This window comes from Ramularia collo-cygni, assembly GCF_900074925.1.
Source record: "Ramularia collo-cygni strain URUG2 genome assembly, contig: RCC_scaffold03, whole genome shotgun sequence".
NCBI lineage: Eukaryota > Fungi > Ascomycota > Dothideomycetes > Mycosphaerellales > Mycosphaerellaceae > Ramularia > Ramularia collo-cygni.
The window spans coordinates 1500555-1518609 of record NW_019716257.1 but is presented as its reverse complement, the minus strand read 5'-3'; the positions used below and the strand labels follow the sequence as shown (position 1 = coordinate 1518609).

The following is an 18055-nucleotide window of genomic DNA, read 5'->3' as shown; positions in this document are numbered from 1 at the left end:
GCGCAGGCCCACGTCACGCCCATTGAACGGGTAGTAAACGATGGGCGACCGACGTCTCGCGGAGAAGATGCTTCGGCGGACTCCTGATGCGCCCATGTCGCGCCGTAACGGGATTGACCTGCTCTTCATTATGCAGCGGTAGGTTAACCGAAGGGTGGACAGCAGAGAGCATCCCAAGGCACTCTGCCAGCTCCTCAACGCCCACGACACATGCTGACCTGCAAAATGTTCTCTCAGGCATGCTGTCTTCCTCATCAATCAAGACTCGGCTGACCACATCTCCGACATCATATTTGCGCAGCAGGCCATTGACGACGACACGGATCCGGTCAAGAAGTATGAGCTATTGCACGAGTTTCACTCGGGCTATGATCCGAGCCGTCGAAACCAGCCGCGCCCTGCTCCCAAGCTGCGGAAAGCGATGGCAGAGGCGAGGGTGAAGTGGGCCGAAATCCTGCGCGACGAGGATCTGGTCGACGTTCGAGTCGTCATTTTTCCATCCGAAGAGCGGGACTTCGAGCATATCTATCCTCCGGTAGATCTGGCTGTGAGTTCTTCTGCCCAGTGTAGCCATGCTTGCGATGTTCTATGTAGCTAATCGAATTGTAGGAGCATCCTTATGGGAACCAGGTGAGCTTGATGAGCGATGTTGCCTACTCGATGTACATCATACTAACGGAGTGGCCAGTTACAACGCTTCCAAGGTCTGAAAGAGCTGCTGGTAGAAGAGGTAGGTGCATTCATGATGCAAAGACACTCGCAGGATACTGACTAGAGCCGTCCAGGGTGGCGCAATGCCATATCGTCTCAAGCCACGGTCTAGGGATAACATCACCATGGAGGTGGATGTGGTCATCGCAAGAGAAGCACTCGAACGGATCGCAACGCCATATAGGCAGATGGTTCTCAATTTCCAACTCCACACGATCACGGCTCGTGCGCCACACTCAATCTCGGAACATCACCCTCTGGACACGGAGCATGTATTGGGAGACGGAGTCAGCGCTCATTTAAGCATGGAGAATCTGGCTCGCGTCCTCAGACAGCGTAGCTCCACCATCCAGAAGGCTGTTCGCACAGCACCAAAGCTGCCGTGGAACTTCCCCTTCAGAGCTGGATCCGGCCAATCACGCGATCAACCGAGATGGACTGGCGACCAAGGTCCGTTCTCGAAAGATCTCTTCGAGTTGGGAATCGAAAATGACTGGGTCAAGAAGGACCTCGAAGTCCGCACGGCTCAGATTGAGACCTGGGCGGCGATGAACAAAGCCCGCGAAGACGCACTGCAAACCAAACTCCCAGATCCAGAGTTCCGTCCATTGGATGGTCTTGCTCAATGCGACACCTATACTGCAGATTCAGATATGGCCTGGTACGAAGCGGAGCTAAGTGGCAACGTCATGGCTGATTACGCAGCCGCGCTGAGAGTGAAGGATCTGGAAGCGGCCAGATACCAGCAGGCGCTTGCGAACTTGACCGCTGTAAGACAGCAAGAGCCGCAGAATCTGGAGTTGTTGGAGTGAGTCGACATTCGAGTTGAGCGTAGATACGCCAGCTAACACGAAGTTTTAGGTTCTTCCACCAGATAGTGGACACGCATTCTTGCGTTCTGAAGCGCGCGGAGCAATTTTGCATCGCAATATCTCAAGGCTTTCCTCCCGCCACCTCCAAGCCCGAGATGGTGGAGCGGGAGCCACCATCACGTGAATCACAGGAACTGGGCGAAGTTAATCGCCCTATATCGGAAATTCAGACAAGCACAGGTGAGTTGCCAAAAGCATGAGTACTCTTCCTCCTGGGTCGATACTCATCTTTGGCTCTAATCGAGCGTAGAGACGCGCCGTTGGAAGGGACTAATGATATTTTGCTTTCAGGCCATGCGCCTGCGCAAGCAGAAGCAGAAGCTGGCACTCCTCCGGCCGTGTTCACGTTTGTCATGGCTGATCCAGGCGATACACCAATTCCAGAAGTCAGGGGAGGGCTGACAGGTCAGGGGCCCACGCTATGGCCATCAGGAAGACCGACTGGAGGTCCTCCAACCGGCACATCTCAAGCTCATATTGCTCCCCAAGACAATCATCAGCCGCTCTCGTCGAGACAGCCGTCGGATCCAACTTATGGGCGTCGTACTGCCACATATTCAAATCGTCCAGAAGACCAGGAGAGGGTGCCAAATACGCCCCGGGCTGCTATTGAGCAGGGCGAAGCAGTGCGTAAGTTTGTCAGAGAAGGATCGTCTAACCAGCCCGCTGTCTCGCTGCAGTCTCAGATCGACAAGCCTCAGAATCAAGGTAGCCAAGGGAGACGCCGCTCGATAAATCATGAGTTGACCTCATCACTCTATCATGCAAGCTCTGCGAAGGACCAGCGAAGTTGTCGGAGCGTCGACGAACGTCGATTAGCCGGCCTATGCATTGCATCAAGCCCGAGCCACGACAATCGATTAACAAAATCCATGCCATGTCCGCCCAATGTCTCCTCGGTGGCACCAAAGGATTTCAGCGCACGAGAAGGCATGTTTCGAGAACATCGGAACGATGCATTGCAAATGCTGAACCTCGCCGTCGCGAAGGATAATGATGTCAACCGAGGCAGCCCACAAGGTGCGTTTCCAATCCTCCGACATTTAATGCGCAGCATTACCAAGGCAATCAACCGCAACGGATAGAACCACACAACACGAGAATATTGTGGACAAGGTACGTAAGTTTTTGTTTCCTTCCGTCGCAAGATACCGCGCCGGTGGCAGAAAGCAGGCAGGCGCATCCATGATCGATCGAGAAGAGGGAGACGGAGAGTGTAATATCGGACGCGAACGTTTGGCATCGAACGGAGGGTGATCGAGTGCAAGGTGGGTTCTGAGATGAAGGAGGCTTCGTACATGCAGGAGACGCAGTTGCTTGCATGGATCTGAACGTTAGAGTGCTGCAACAATCCCAATGTATGTACATTCCTGCGTGGACAATCTGCAAGATCTGTCCATCTCGTGGGCATCTCCATTGAAATGCGGCCCAAGTCGCCGAATCGTCCACCAAGCGCCAGTGTGCCACTCTCGTTGGTTTCGCCATGAGTGCTACGCAGAAACGGTCTCGCGAGCCCGGAGAACCCCCTCCATGAGCAACGTGTGTCTTTATGCCCAACAGAACGACTAACGCATCTCCTTGAGGAAATTGGCCTCCTTGATCTTGCTGCGCCGATGATCCCGCATTGCCTTGGTCAACTCCTGCCGTGCCTCGCCAGCTTGCCTGTTCCCTGCGACTGTTCCATCTCCCTTTGGCAGATCAACGCTCTGTTCATATAACGGAATCTTTGGGGCCATCGAATCTGGATCCAGCAGCTGTTGCTTCCTCAAGGCCTTGGCCGCTAGCCGCCGCTGTTTCTTGGATTTCGCTGCAAATTCTGTCAGCACTGTGATTGAAAGTGTTCTTGAGGATGAACTACGCACAAAATAGGTCTCCCTCGGCATCCCCAGCACTACTCGAAGTTGCATCGCCTCGTTGATTCAATACGGTCCAAAGCCATGGAGGGTACTCGTGATCTTCGAGCGCCACGGGGTCTTGCTTATTCTTGAAGAAGTTCAGGCCCTTTAGCACAGTGCCCGCGGGCACGCTGGACTGCACCTTGACGGACTGCTTGCCGGACTCGGGATTTGGTAGGTCTGGCACGCCTTGGGCCGGCGTCAATGGTGTGCTAAAAGGCTGTGCAGCTGAAGTCGAAGTGGCGGCGGGCTTGCCATGCGGTCGTGGATTGGTTGCCTGGGTCGTCTGCGCCGTGACCGCCTGCGCTCGAGATGCTGATTGTTGCGAGAACTGGCGCGAACAGGTCTTGATGCTTGGAAGAGTTCGTTGGCGTGCCAGCAGGCGTTGGTGACATTGTCGACAAATCATGGTGCGGTTTGCGTGTGGATGTCAAACAAGGAGATCTCAGGGCGTCGTCTTGAAGTGCAGTCAATTCGTCTCGGGGGTCTCGCGCTCGCCGCAAAACGATGGACAGCACCGCATCGAAGCTTTTAAAGACCGAACGTGGTTGATTACATAAGTCGTAGCATTTTGTTCATCTCTGTCTAGCACAACTATGTGGTGAATGGTACATCATGCTTTAATTGGCCGTCCGCCTGGCCGCATCGTCCACAAAATCAAAAAGCAGCCGGCTGCCTGCGGGTATCAACGAGTGTTTCCTCAAGTGCAGTGCCGTTCGCCCTTGCGAGCGTGGTATCCTCCTGAACGCGCCATTTCAACATCATTTCATATGGAACACACCCACACATCCTTCATACCGCGTGAGTCTAGTGCTCCAACTTGGACGTCATCCCGTTCGTGAATCGTTCAACGAACAAGGCGTGGCAGACCCGTTTAGCCTTCGTCATCGTCGGTGTCAGTCTTCTTCTTCTTCGTGCCGTTCTTCATGCCACCGTTCATGTCACCTGCTTTCCGCTTAGCACTCCCGTTACCGTTCATCATCGCCGGAATGCCATCCTCACCTTCATGGGTCGGAGCGTCGCCGGTCTGATTGTCCATCGCTGCAACCTCCTCTGCAGTCAAGAATCTTCCACCTGGTCCTCGAGGTCTTCGCATAGCATGGTTGTGTCTTGATTCATGCAAGTACGGTTTCCTCCCCTTGGATGTCAACCTTAGAGCTTCTTCCAGCTTCTGCCGTGCCATGCGCCGCTTAAGAATTCGGTGAAACTGTTTTGCATTCACATACAATGGCGACTCTTCGTTCGCAGCTGATACTGGAACCTCTGGCGATTGTTGAGGAGGGCCTTGAGGTACTTGCGATGGCGGTCCTTGTTGCGACTGCGTGGGAGGCCGCGACGCGCCCATGGGTGGCTGAGAGGGAACCGCAGGGCTGTTAACCGAGTGGGACATCCTACGTTGTGCATGGTGCATCTGAGGCGTCATATTGCTCGCCATCGGTTGTTGTGCGGACGGAAGGCTCAATTGTGATGCCATGGTGCTTGGTACACTCATCTGATTCTGCTGTGCCGGCGATTGTGGACTCGGTCTCTGCATCGATCCATCGGATTTGAGATGGCCCAGTCGCGGCGATGTTTGCGACATTGATCCCGCCAACGATGGATCCGACATGCTGTATGCCGGATAGCCACTGGCAGCCGACATGGCAGCCTGTGATGCCGACGCGACCTGCGACGCGTAAGGCATGGGCATACCATATTGCTGGCCCATCTGCGGCGGGTTGTAGGCCATCTGGGGCATCATGTGGTGCTGCCCATAGTTGGATTGCTGTTGCGACTGCATTCCGGGACTCTGCGGGGGAGGTTGCGGTGGATAGTTGGGCGGAGCAAATGGATAACTGGAGTCCATCTTGACGTGGATCAAGCTTCGAGGAGCGGGCGCGGCGGCGATGGCGACAGCCTACAGGGTGTGAGCGGGCGCGTTTGTCGCACAAGGTCGTGGATGCGCCGCTTTCACTGGCTGCAAGCTGGAGGTAGTAGAGGAGCTAAATGAGGCAAATCAGCGTCGTGTATCAACGCGAGCGGCTGCATCGCCACGCAGCGCCAGCGCATCGCAGCGCAGCGCATCGCCCTTGTCCGGGCGCGGCAACTCTCCCGCCGTGCAGGCTGCAGTCACATCGCTCGCTAGACAGTTTAGTCGCGGCGTCCCCGCGCGGACGGACAGCGTTGCCATTACAGGGCGGATCGCGGCATTGCGTTGCGAGCATGGTGGTATGGGAAGCACGTACCTGCGTCTCATTCGTTGACGGAGATGGACGGACGGTGTGATGATTGGAAGGATGGAGGTCACCAGTAGCGAATGGAAGCATGCAAAGCTGGGCGCATCCGAGCTAGTTCTACCTCCAAGCAAAGCTCCACACCTAGCAGAGAACTAGAAAGCGGCATTCCCTTCACCGCCATCGACCATACATGTATACTGTACGCTCTGACAATGAAAACAATGGTCTTGTGGTCTCGCCGCTCCAGATAACTCATCAACAACATGTCGTGCTGTTACAAGTACGGGACATGCATGCAACGCCGCCATCGGGTCGTACGACATCATCTCCGACAACAATTTTCTTCGCTTGACCGCCTCGTGTGCGTCAGCACATGGTAACGGGAACATCAATGCGGCGCAGTGAGCATGTCGGGGAGGGCACTCTGAAACATGTCTGCCGTATCGCGGTTCTCGGTCCACGTTGAGGGCCGCACAAGCAGCACGCAAGGGTCAAGAGGAAGGCAAGTATCCAATACGTATGCGACCGTCTACATCCACCAAGATCAGTCGCGTTGAACAGTCAGACCAGCTCGAAGCTCAAGTCAAGGGCGTTGTTTCTTTCTTGCATGCTTCGGTCAAGCTCAATATGCTGAAAGAGTCAATACCTCGGATGGCTTTCCACATCAATCATGTTCAAAACCAGAGAGTGATGTATCCTACAATCCAGCTGAACATCGAAGCGTTACCCTCCGATCATGCTTGCCTACATGGTTTATATGCTCATCGGGTGGAACACGAAGTTTCAGCTAACTCCGATGGCAATATCGGTCAGATTGAATCCTCCGGTCGCCTTACAGATGCTCTGCAGTCTGCAGTAGTACTACGCTCGTAAGCACTAATTACAAAAGATAGGCAAGAGGCTTTGTACACCTCTCTTCATCATCTACCTCAGACTTACACAGCAGCGCTATGCGTCAAATAACAGCGCTTGCCCGACTGTGCCAGCGTCGACTGATCCGGCAGACATGCAGCAAGGCTTCGCCCTACGACATCAGCACGTACCTACTTGACAAGTCGCACATCACGTCTTAATACCGATGATGCTGTAATTCGACAAAGGGTACCCGTCTCTGATACAAGGAGTATAAGCACCAGATGTCATCTTGGATTCTGACCCATTGCTAGGCGGCAAACCAGAGACGTTTTCGAGTACCGAGGGGACGAAGCGCCTGGCCAAGATCTATGAGCCATACGATACTATACAACACATAAGTCAGTGAGCTGCATCGTGATTGTTCGTGATCTCAATCTAAACACATCTATTGCAATCTACTGGTAAAGCTTCCGAACGCTGGAACGCCACGACCAAAGGCATTTACAAGGTGTTACTCGCAGATTGGAAGCTCTCGTAAGAATGCGAGGCGATCGCAAGGAGAGTAGGCCAATAGAAGGACACTTCCGTTCAATTTACTGGAATGTTCGACACGACCTGCGGTTCGGATCAACCGTAGACACTTCACAGGATGTCTCGGCGCTTCCCGTGTGCAGTATATAGGGTGTACAGCTGTTGCATACGCCGATGGATATTTCTATAAGAAGAATCATGAAGGGCTTCCAAAGATCCTGGCGACGATGCAAGGGATGAGTAAGGCTTCCGTCCGCCGGCGTTTACAACGCTGATTGGTCGTTTGAGGGTATGTATCAGCGTGAGTCTCCTCGCGGACGTGGGTTGCACGAAGCATGTAACCCTTGGCATCAGGCTCCGCGTAGGACCGGCGGGAAAAGCCCCGACAAGTAGCTGGCAGACGTGAGAGCAGAGCAAGCGGTATGCTTTCAGTCGGCAGTAGTAGACAGTCTACCATCCATCCATTCCTGGGTCACAATCCTGTTGTTCATCCTTCTACCTTCTTCACTCCGTCATCATCGGTGAGGAGGGTCGCAGCGTTGAAGTCATCAGACGTTGGAAGCTGTACGTGCACGTCCGCCGCAACGGCCATTTGCATCTCCACTGTCTTTGCTTTGACGTCCAGGACGTGACCACCAGCTGTGCGGTCTTTAGTGATGAAATGCAGATGCTCGCCCGCCACACCGAACCCCTGCCAGTTCCTACACATAGACCTATCAGCAGATGAAGATGATTCTACGTGGAAGACACTCACTTTGGTGTTCTGAATCCGATGATTGTACCCTCCGTCTTTTCGTACTCCTCGACGGATTGCTTCTCCCCAAGCTCTGAAAGTGGCTGCCCTTCATATCTACTCGCACAATCAGTACATGTCTTCGAGTGCGAGACCGGATTGCAACGTACTCCTGCCCTCTGACAGTTCGGCACTTGACGTAATCAAAGTGACCATCGATGCGATATGTCATGAACAAATTTGCAGCATGATCGTTGAAAGACCTTAGTGCCTCGTCCACGTCGTTTTTGCTGCGAAATTCCACTTTACGGGTCTGCTGAGGCACAAATTGAGTGCTAACGGCGAATGGTATCTGATCACTCTCGTCTGCTTTTCGTGTCTTTCCTCCGGGAAGCAGCTGATACACTACGCCGTCCAGGAACAGAAGTTCGCCATTCATCCGAGCGAAAGTACCAAGCCCTTGATTGCCCTTTGAAGAAAGCTTCGAGACCGATATTCCAGTCTCGCAGACTCCGTCCATCAGGGCATTGAGCAGCGAGTACTGGTAGATGTGATTCTGCTCCATGGTAGCGAGCCTTCGATTGAAGAGGTCCGCTCGAGGATGAATGTTGCCGTCGATCAACTGTTGCGGTGTTGTTTTCTCTCGGGGGTCTGAGGCAAGACTCACGTCAGCTTGTCGTTCGTGGAGGTTCACTTCACACTCCAACGTCATCGAGGTCCATGCCGGCCCATGCCGCCTGATCTCATTTACAGCCACCGCAAATTCTTACATACGATGAGAGCTTTGAACAGCAGAAAACTTGGGATACTTGTTACGTCGTCTCGCTACGTCGCCTTGCAGTATTATCGTCCTCTACCCGCTTGAGCTATCCTACACTAAGAACTGACGTACCGTCATTGGCAGATTTTCTCTTCTACACACTTACGACTCGTGCATATGCTACAACTGTCGATCATTGGGCCACTCTGTCGAGCCTGACCTCGGACGTGTCTGATCAAGTTCTTTCCTGTCCTGATCTTCCCGGGTCAGCTGCTGCATAGCCTCTCGGGGGAGACGCGTGGCGACGCTTACCAACGACAACTTCCCCTCTTGCGTGGCACATCCGTACTACATTTCCGCCAGCGCGTTGGTCCCTGTCATCGCTGAAGGATATTCTTGTTTCTTGAGAAATATTCTGCATGCAATCTCAACAGTGTTTCAGCGGGGATAATAGAAGTGTGAAGCATGGCTATGCGCCGTTGAGTCTGGGCGAACATAATGATTGGCATATCTCGGGTCCAATTGCTGCACAACGGGTACTCCACCTGCTTTAGGGAGCTGCTGGACAGCAGCCGGTGCGCCGTGGACAGGCTGGGGTGTGCCATGAGCAGAGTTGACGTAGATGACGCGCTGCTGCTGTTGGGTACCGTAGCCAGGAGGTAAGTCAATGGGCTGGTAGATTGGCGCTCGTGACTGGACTGGGGCTTGGTACTGTCTGCCGTTCTGCTGCGGGTGGGGAACGTATTGAATAGGTGCAACTGAGGCATTGACAAACCCGGGCCGGCGGTCTTCCACGGACCACACTGACTGCCGCGATATGTGTCCATCACGTGGCGATGTCAGGTCGATCGTGCCGCCAGCCATAGCTTTATCCAAGGCGTGATGGCCATGCTGGGCCGCTGCGGGAGAGTGCCGTAGATGGGACTTGGATCGGTCATGCCGCTGATCGATGTGTTCGATGGAGGACACGACTCTCTCCGGATGTTGAGAAGCATTCCCATTGCGAGTGTGAGGACGCGATATCGGCTGATAGGCGTATGGAGCACTCTGCGGTATTGAGGGTGGGCCATAGCGCTGGCTATCATGATTCTGCTGGGCAGGCTGTCTTTGATACAGACGGCCATCGATAACGACGTTCCCATCTCCTGGAGGGACAGTGATCCTAACCACGTCACTTTCCTCGACATTAGCTACAGAACTCATCGTGTGACAATTTGGGCAACTTACCGCTGGTCACCTGCTGTAGGAGCATTGCGCATCTGCTGTCGTGCAGCGTCGATCTTTTGATGAACCTCATTATCTCGTTGCTGGTAGTAGCGCAGAGTGCGGGGCAACGGCCTATACTTTTGCATGAACATTCTCGAGTTCTCGTCGTGGCTCTCGGCTCCAATATCGTCCAGCGCGACGGGTTTGTGGCTTATCTCGATGCTGGTGTCACTTGCATTGCCTTCATCGAGCTCTGTCGAGCCCTCGTCGTCTGCTTCGCTGAGTATATCATCATCGTCATCGATGACAATGGTCTCGCGCACAATCTCCTCAAGCTCATCGTCATTACCCTCATCGACCTCACCTCGCCACTCAATCAACTTCTTCAGACACACGGGCTCTACGAGGGCGCGAGCGTCCTTCCATTCAAACGCGCGAAGTAATCGATCGTAGTCGGTATACTCATGACGAATGCGAGCCAATACAGCAAGCTGAACACGGCGAGGGAGGTCAATCTCCATGTTGGTCCCTATACGGTCGGCGCCCTTCTCCCAGGCGTGGCGCAGGACCTGAGTAAGATCTCGCTCTGGCATCTTGGGGAATAATTCCTTGACGGCTGCCATGACCTGGAGGTCCGTCTCCTTTTCGACGTCAAAGTGAAGTCCGAACTTGGCCAAGGCTTGGGCCATCTTGCTCTGTTCGCGTTGCTCCTCGAGCTGGGACTCCTTGACAAAGCCTTTGCGTGTCACGACATATCCCAATGCTTGACAAGCTTCCTCGACAACCTCGGCGCGAAAATGGTAGCCAACGCGATGAATGTGATGCGAAACCTTGTCTGGGTCCACGGCAGCCTTACTGACTGGAGTTGCCTGTGACGCATATGTTAGTATTGAAACGCACCAATCCATCGGGAGCCTGGATGGCGGTGCACTCTGTTGGTTCCATCTGGGATGAGATCAGGAAAGAGCCAGAGTCGCGCTGGAACCTACGTTGACGACGTGAACGGTCAAGCCTTTCTGTCTGGAAATTTCCTTGCATCGATCTGCAAGGTCAGGCGTGCCAACGGGCAGGRATTGAAAGCCACTGGGTGCGGTCGTATATGAGGTCTGCGGCAGTGATCAATTGTGGGCTCGGCCATCACGATCATGAAGGGAAGCGACCTACGTTGAGGGTAAGTTTGCGCTTCTTTGCGAGAATTCGACTCTGCTCTGTTTTGTAGGGCTTCTCCCGCTTTTTGGCGATGGTGCGAGCAACACTGGAAGCTCGCGAGGCGGCCGCTCGCACGGAACCTCCCTTGTGAGTGGTCATGATGATGAACAGACAGACAGGTAGAATGTTAGTACAAAAAGAGAAGAAAATTCCGCCAACGCCACGCCTGACAGAAATAACAGTCGGAAAGCAAAGACGCAGGCGTTCTTCGACAACGCGCGTATGTCTGTAGTCCGGTTGAGTTGGAGTATGGATGATCGCGAGTCCTGATAGCTGCCGGAGTGGCAAGTCACAGTCCACAGTAGACAGGCAGCGCCCGTGAATACTCCTTCCTGAATGACGAGATTGGATGCTCTCAGAATCTACACCAGCCCATGGTTGGGCGAACGCAACAGCTGAATGGTCACAAGCTAGATGCCTGCGATGTGACGCAGTGGTCTACACCGACGATGCGGCGTGGAATGGTCCGGATGTGTAGTGTGTGGAAGAAGTAAGAGGAGGAGAAGCTGCAGCAGGGCTTTTGTACCTCAGATCTGTGAGATTGCCATCGGCGGAACTTGCCGCACTTGCGAACTCGCTGAGCAACATCACATCACCGGCTCCGCTCTCAGACAACAACGCATCCCTCCTGCTGGCGCCACCACGATGTCGGCTCTTCTCCGATCACGACTCCTCACAGCGCCACGCGCTCGCATGCAAATCATCCCAAACCTCACCGCCCGCGCACCACAAAGGCTCCTTTCCTCCACGGCAGTACGAACGGCCGGTGACCATGCACACGAGGATCACTACGATCCCCCAGGCGGCTGGCTCTTTGGTGTGAAGCCCGGCGAGAAGTACGAGAACGAGGGCTGGGAGAATGTGTGGTTCTGTGAGTGAATACAAGAGCAAATGGGTCACAGGCGTTTCATGAAGCAGAATTTGGGACAATATGCCTACCCTCTATGCTTCCATTGATTCTCTTGAGCGTCGCTAACCTGTTGTTTTCTTGACAAAGATGGCTTCTGTGGAACTATGCTGTTCGGTGTTGTGCGTAAGCCCAATTGTGGACGGGATGAGCGAGTCTCGTGACCGTCCCCACGCTTCCCAGTCTGCAAGACCTTTTCTGACTTGAATACCTCGCCTTTAGGTTGGCTACTGCTACAAGCCCGATACAAGGTATGCAAAAGCAATTCGATGGCATTCGCCGGTATACAGGAAGACATGACTGACAGCTTCACAGTATACAGACCTGGGCTCTTGAAGAAGCTCGTCGGAGATTGGAGATTGGTGAGTAAATGCCGAGCAACGGGCGACAGATACAGCACGGCATTGTTCGAGATGACGTGCTAGTCACTCACTGCATCTTATCCTTGGCTTTTGAGGCTCTGCTAACCTTTTTGAAGAGGGCATTCTGCCAGACCCCGAGCAGCGCTCATGATACACGGCTGGGAGGAGCGTTCTGCAGTACGATAGCGGGTGAATTTGCTGTTGTAGATACGGCTGCTATGGAATTTTACATTTGCCTTTTCAGAGCTCCCCGTGTCCAGCTTCGACTGCTCGCTGATKTCAATTCAAGCAATGCCCTTGCATATGTACTTTCATGCAGAACGCTCCGTCTCAAGCTCGAGATTTGCGCCGTTTGATGTGAAATCTCCAAGCAAAGTTAAAGCGATGGATGTGTATACATATTTCTCCACCGCCTGGTGGCAGCAATTTAGTTTGACTGCTCGATAGTTCTTGGGCTGAAAAATCCAGTTCTTCCAAAACTTTTACCAGAGAGATGATGCGTGTTCCTACAATTGGAGGTGGATGAGAAAACAACGGAGGATTCGTGAAGCACGTTGGTCAACACAGTAACAATTAATCTAATCAAACAATACATAACTCAATGTTCCTTCCGTTCATCGTCCTCCACAGCAATCTGTCACATGTACAATGCGGTCTTTCCACCGACCGAGTACTCCATCAGGACGCTCACAAGTGTAACGCCCCATGCTTCGAAAAGCAGACAGCAACCATTTCGCTCCTCATCCGTCCCCGAAAATGCCCTCACCTCAAATGGCATCCCTGTTGATCAAACGATGTATGCGGTCAGTGTAGGTTTTGTGTTTGCAGTCGAAGCTTGACAACAAAAAGCTTTCGCTCGCGTTGTCTTGACTTTCGTAATCCTGAAGTGCGTGCAGGATAAGACACTGTATTGACAATGTGTTTGAGATTGTCGCGTGCGTTCGCGAATCGATCGTAGGTCCTTACAAGGCGTAAGGGTTCAGTGACCTGATGGTCAAGCATCTGCATACTGGTCAGCCATTGCACATACACTGCATGAGCAAGCACTTACGGTGGGCTCTTGGTCAAATCCGTCCTCAACAACACGGGCACTCTGGTCATCTCCTTGACGTCCTGAATGTAGTGTCCATTCTCTTCGCGCAGCGTGAACAGATCAAGGTACTTATCCTTGTTGCTCAGCTTGGCCTCCGGTGCAGTGCTATTGTTGAGCACACGTGAGTCCGACTTGGAACGCTGAGGTGCCAAGCCGTTCCTGGCTGGCGATGGTGGCCCGCTCTGGGTAACGCGTTCGCTGTTCAGAGCGACGCCGGCGGTATTGTCAGTAGCCTCTGAGGCGTTATCATCATCGTCGTCGAAGAGAGCGTCGACATCCTGTGCATCGATGGACCCGGTGTTCATCGCCTTGCGGTCAGCTTCCTGTGCCTCTCTCTGCTTAGCGACCGTCTCGCGCGCAACGTAGCTGTTGGTGGGACGGTGACTCTTGGCCTGTGGACGCTCATCGTCTGGAACAAATGCGGATGAAGGCACGCCCTTCTCCCAGTACAGCTCCAGAAGCCGCTGATTCTTGTCGAATTCGGCCTTCTTTAGAGGCAGCTGGTCACAGTGCACGCGCTTCTCAAAACCGTACTCTGGAATCAAAATATCGAACGCGGATTCGTAGACGCAGACCACGATGCCGACAGAGATGAGATCACCACCTTGCTGCTCGCTCAGTCGGTTCATCAGACGGCAGGATTCGATGTGTACGCTCTGCTCTTGAGCGGCGTGCGCAGAGTCTTTCTTTGTGTTGCACGTCTCCGCCGTCTTATTGAGTGACTCGATGTCTTCGTTGAACTCGATGGCGCCCTCAGAGAGGACAGCCTCCAATTGGCGATGGACAATGATGTCGGCGTAGCGACGCGAAGGGTTCGTAAAGTGCGTGTACAATGGCATGTTCAAGGCGTAGTGCTCCAAGCCTGGGTCTGGCAGCTTGCCAGGCAAGACGTACTTCGCGCGACCCATGGCCTTGACTACCAAAGTCTCCATTCCCTTGCGAACGTCTGCATCTTCGATGCGGAACAGGCTGTTTTGAAGCGAAGCCGAGCTTGAAATGTCCATGTCGTAACCGATGTTAGACATGCGCTCTGCAAAGGTCTGCATTCGTCGTGGGTTAGGCGGCGCCTGTCTGCGAAGGAGTGCGCGATCCTGGAACTGCGCGTAGATTTTCTCAGCGATGACAGCGTTGGTTTTGTGGCTCAACTCCTCGATCATCTCATGAGCAGGGCTCGAGTCAAAGATGTTCTGCTCGACAGGGACGTTCTCGTCGTCGAGCTGGTAGAGGAGGCGCAGGGAAGGAATCTCGTCCTCTTCGCTGCTGTAACGAGCACGACGGAGCTTCTGTGCAATTGAGTGAAGCATGAGGATCTGTCGAGAGCGATCCTCTCCAAGAGACGATTCCTTCGAGCCGTTGATAACGGCGTCGACCTCGTCATATGAAAGCTTGCCGGAGCTTTTGATGACTGCCTTGCCGACCCACGTGTCATCATCGAGAACGCGGCCAGTAGCGGCGTCCGCCTTGAAGACCACGGAGACGGTGTAACGTTCTTCGCCCGGGTTGAGGCAGCAGACGTCGTTCGAAAGCTTTGGTGGAAGCATGTTGACGGTTCTATTCATCAGGTACACTCCTGTGCCACGCTTCTTGGCCTCACGGTCCACGAGGGAGTTGGCCTTGACGAAATGTGCAACATCGGTAACGTGGATGCCAATCTCGACATGGCCATCACCCAGATCCTTGAAGTGAATGGCATCGTCCAATTCCTTGCTACCGTTGGGATCAATAGTGAAGGTCTTATCATCGCGGAAGTCTCGGCGACCCTCCAAACCCGACTCTCCATCCTTGGCAACAGACCAGTCTTCGTAGCCAACGTTCTTGATGACAGCGTCTGAAAAGTCGTCTGGGCCGAAGTTATTGTCACGCAGCAACGCATCGGTCTCCACCTTAAGGTCACCGGCCTCGCCAAGCTGCTCAACCAAGGTTCCAAAAGGATGTAAGCTGGTGATCGGCCAGCGCTTGATGCAAGCCACGAAAATCTTGTTGGCGTAGTCTTGATGCCGGTCGACAAAGTCCTTGGGGGCCTGCTCGGTTGGAATGGCGATGAGCGGCACACGCTTGTCGGTAGGCTTGAACCAGACGATCTTCGGGCGATCCTGCTGGCGATCCTGGTGTCGAGCATGACCTCCTTCACGAGCCTGACGCTCAGCTTCTTGCTTTTCCTTGGTGGCTTGGCTGCTGGGACGGAGCAGTCCGAGAGATCCAGAGAACATCTGACCCGCGACACGCTCAATGACAGCCACGATATGCCCCGCGTAGAGCGGCTTCTGCTCATCGTTGATCTCGTCTTCCTCCATCAGCAGCAGGCTTTGGCCCTCGACTTCGACGTCATCGTTCTTCTTCTGGGTGGGGCGCTGCTTCAAGCTGCCACGGCGTCGGAGGCCGCCATCTTGAGCGGCAGAAGCGCTCTCAGGCTGAGTTGTTGCGTCGTTGACTGCAGTCATGTTGCCACTACGCTGGTCAGAAACATCCTTGCGCTTCTTCTTTTCTTCCTTTTCGCGTTTCTGTCCCCACACTTCGTCAACGTCAAGCAGCTCCACGGCAACAAAATCGCCTTCCAACGCGCGGTTGCGGTCCTTGCTGCCACAAATGAAGATGTCGGCGTCGAGATCAGTCGTGGTAACATAGGCATCGCTTCGATTCTTCTTGTTGACGCGAAGGATTCCAGCAACCAGTTGGCCATCGCCAAGCAGGGCGGGGAGAGTTGCCTGTGGCAGATAAGGGGTGAAAAGCGTCTTTCGCTGCTGCTGTTGCTGGTGCATGCCAATCTGAGGGCCGTTGTGCTGTCCGGTGAGCTGGGCAAGGCTCGGGGCTTGAATACCAGCTTGTTGATAAGCCTGTAGCTGGGCGAGCTGCAGCGCGTTGAGCTGCTGACCGCCAAACATACCTGGCTGCTGAACGAGGACCTGACCTTGCGGAAGCTGGACCAGTTGTGGCTGCGGCTGGTATCCGCCAAAACTTTGCATTGAGCTAATTGACTGATTCGCCATCGAGTTCCGCTGACGGTGCCCAGGCTGAAATGGCTGCGCGCTAGCGTGCTGGTTCATGTGGAAGTTTCCCATGTTGTTGCTCTGTGGTTCAGTGGACTGCTGGTTCGGGTTGGGGTTCCGCCAGTTGCTATCAAAGTTGCGAGACCCCGTCCGGCCATGACCCTGACTGCCGCGTCGGTTCAGATCGGAAGTGTTGGTATGAGAGCCACCATCGGTAGTAGCTTGTGGAGGRGGGAATTGGAAGCCAGTTGGACCACCACGGCTGATTTGCGCCATACCACGGCCACTGCCGACAGCCATGCTCTGGCTTCGACCGTGTCCGCGGCCGCCGATGCCTCCACGTAGGGCACTGGCGGGAGATTGTCCCGCTTCGCCATTGCCAGGACTCTCAGCACGGTTGTCTGTCGAAGTTGACGCTCCGCTTGCACCAGGAATGGGAAATTGGAAACCGCTAGTCTTCCGCTTTGCCTCTGCCGCCTCAGCAGCCTTTTTGGCTTCGGGCAGCGCAAGTGAGTGCCGACGTGCGTGTCCACCACCTGCTGCACCGCCACCCCTGCCACGAGGAGCGCTGTTCTCGTTTCGATTTTRGCCAAAACTACCGAAGTCTCCAAATCCTGCTCCAGCGGCACCGGATGAGGGAGCTGGAGGCGGGCCCATGTTGCCCATTCCCATGTTAGGCATTGCAGATTGATTACGGCGATGCGTAGGRGACTGTCCCATGCCACCCGCCATGGGTATTCCTAAATGCTGCTGGCCAATCTGCTGCTGTTGCGGGAATTGGAACGAAGCTGGGTTGCTAGGCGATACGTTAAGATTCTGCATCTGGCCTTGGAGTTGCTGGAATTGGTTGGGTAGCTGTTGCTGTTGTGGTATCATGCCCATGTTGACATATTGTTGGTGAGTGGCAGCAATCTGCTGCTGTTGCTGCTGAAGCATCTCGATCTGCTGGGCCAAAGCCAGCTGTTCCACTACAACGGCGTCAGCGCGGCACATGGAGAGGAGACAACACACAAAGTCGGAGTGGACAGGAGGACATACTCATCAGCGGTGTCATCTCAGATGGACTGCGACGGTGGGCAATGTGCAGACGACGGCCGGCAGGTCCCTGGGGACCTGTTTGCTGGCCCTGTTGATCCATTGTAGCCTACGGACCGGGCGAGTATGTGACCTTGTACAGTGGTGTAACAGCTGATGCTTTGCGTGAAGCCTGCCGCGATGAGGTGCCGAGTCGAGACGTCTCGATTGTGTAGCTTGATTGCCGGTGACGTATGCTGAGCTGATGTTGGTGCGCAGAGTGGACAAGTATGAGGCTCAGTACTTTATGTGATCACAGTGTTGTTGTGTAGAGCGTGTTGGTATTGTCGTCGTTGTTGTTGTTGGAGACCTGCCTTGTTGGTCGATATGGAAGGTTATGTATGGTACTTGCTGTCGCTGGAAAGCGGAGGAGCAGCCTAAGGAGAGGAAAGGCAGACCGTCGTCGTCGCTCGGAAAGGAAAGACCGTTGCAAACAGAGAAGGTGAGGCCCAGGTGGGTGGTGGGATGAAATGTCGAAGAGTGAGAGATGGGTGATGATGAAAGAGGAGGTGATGGTCAAGGCTCGTAATTACGTCGCTCGCTTTGTTCGTCCTCCGTTCACCCAAATGCGAGCGCCCGAAAAATGCATCTTGTTGCTACAAAATTGTTAAGCAAATCCGACCTCTCCACGCAATCAACTACAG

At 54.1% G+C, this 18055-nt stretch overlaps 7 protein-coding genes; 2 read left to right on the top strand and 5 right to left on the bottom strand.

The window, feature by feature from the left end:
* Window positions 1-40: 40 nt before the first annotated feature.
* Window positions 41-2668, top strand: RCC_02949 (uncharacterized protein; the record flags this gene model as incomplete). XM_023768242.1 has 7 exons in its annotated part: window positions 41-138; window positions 238-547; window positions 610-630; window positions 689-730; window positions 786-1519; window positions 1573-1763; window positions 1875-2668. 7 exons carry the CDS (start codon window positions 41-43, stop codon window positions 2666-2668), a joined length of 2190 nt encoding a protein of 729 aa, XP_023624010.1.
* A 480-nt stretch (window positions 2669-3148) lies between these two features.
* Window positions 3149-3887, bottom strand: RCC_02948 (related to mitochondrial ribosomal protein L37p; the record flags this gene model as incomplete). XM_023768241.1 has 2 exons in its annotated part: window positions 3149-3390; window positions 3446-3887. The coding sequence occupies 2 exons, from the start codon at window positions 3885-3887 to the stop codon at window positions 3149-3151; spliced, it is 684 nt and encodes a 227-aa protein (XP_023624009.1).
* A 465-nt stretch (window positions 3888-4352) lies between these two features.
* RCC_02947 (uncharacterized protein) lies at window positions 4353-5324 on the bottom strand (the record flags this gene model as incomplete). XM_023768240.1 has 2 exons in its annotated part: window positions 4353-4423; window positions 4481-5324. The coding sequence occupies 2 exons, from the start codon at window positions 5322-5324 to the stop codon at window positions 4353-4355; spliced, it is 915 nt and encodes a 304-aa protein (XP_023624008.1).
* A 2243-nt stretch (window positions 5325-7567) lies between these two features.
* RCC_02946 (related to alpha-acetolactate decarboxylase) lies at window positions 7568-8378 on the bottom strand (the record flags this gene model as incomplete). XM_023768239.1 has 3 exons in its annotated part: window positions 7568-7781; window positions 7835-7930; window positions 7984-8378. 3 exons carry the CDS (start codon window positions 8376-8378, stop codon window positions 7568-7570), a joined length of 705 nt encoding a protein of 234 aa, XP_023624007.1.
* Window positions 8379-9011: 633 nt separating this feature from the next.
* On the bottom strand, window positions 9012-11087 carry RCC_02945 (uncharacterized protein; the record flags this gene model as incomplete). XM_023768238.1 has 4 exons in its annotated part: window positions 9012-9747; window positions 9801-10648; window positions 10769-10885; window positions 10944-11087. The coding sequence occupies 4 exons, from the start codon at window positions 11085-11087 to the stop codon at window positions 9012-9014; spliced, it is 1845 nt and encodes a 614-aa protein (XP_023624006.1).
* Window positions 11088-11633: 546 nt separating this feature from the next.
* On the top strand, window positions 11634-12408 carry RCC_02944 (uncharacterized protein; the record flags this gene model as incomplete). XM_023768237.1 has 5 exons in its annotated part: window positions 11634-11859; window positions 11986-12017; window positions 12118-12146; window positions 12211-12257; window positions 12374-12408. 5 exons carry the CDS (start codon window positions 11634-11636, stop codon window positions 12406-12408), a joined length of 369 nt encoding a protein of 122 aa, XP_023624005.1.
* An 811-nt stretch (window positions 12409-13219) lies between these two features.
* RCC_02943 (related to cell wall biogenesis protein phosphatase Ssd1) lies at window positions 13220-17475 on the bottom strand (the record flags this gene model as incomplete). XM_023768236.1 has 3 exons in its annotated part: window positions 13220-13259; window positions 13309-17305; window positions 17376-17475. The coding sequence occupies 3 exons, from the start codon at window positions 17473-17475 to the stop codon at window positions 13220-13222; spliced, it is 4137 nt and encodes a 1378-aa protein (XP_023624004.1).
* Window positions 17476-18055: the final 580 nt, after the last annotated feature.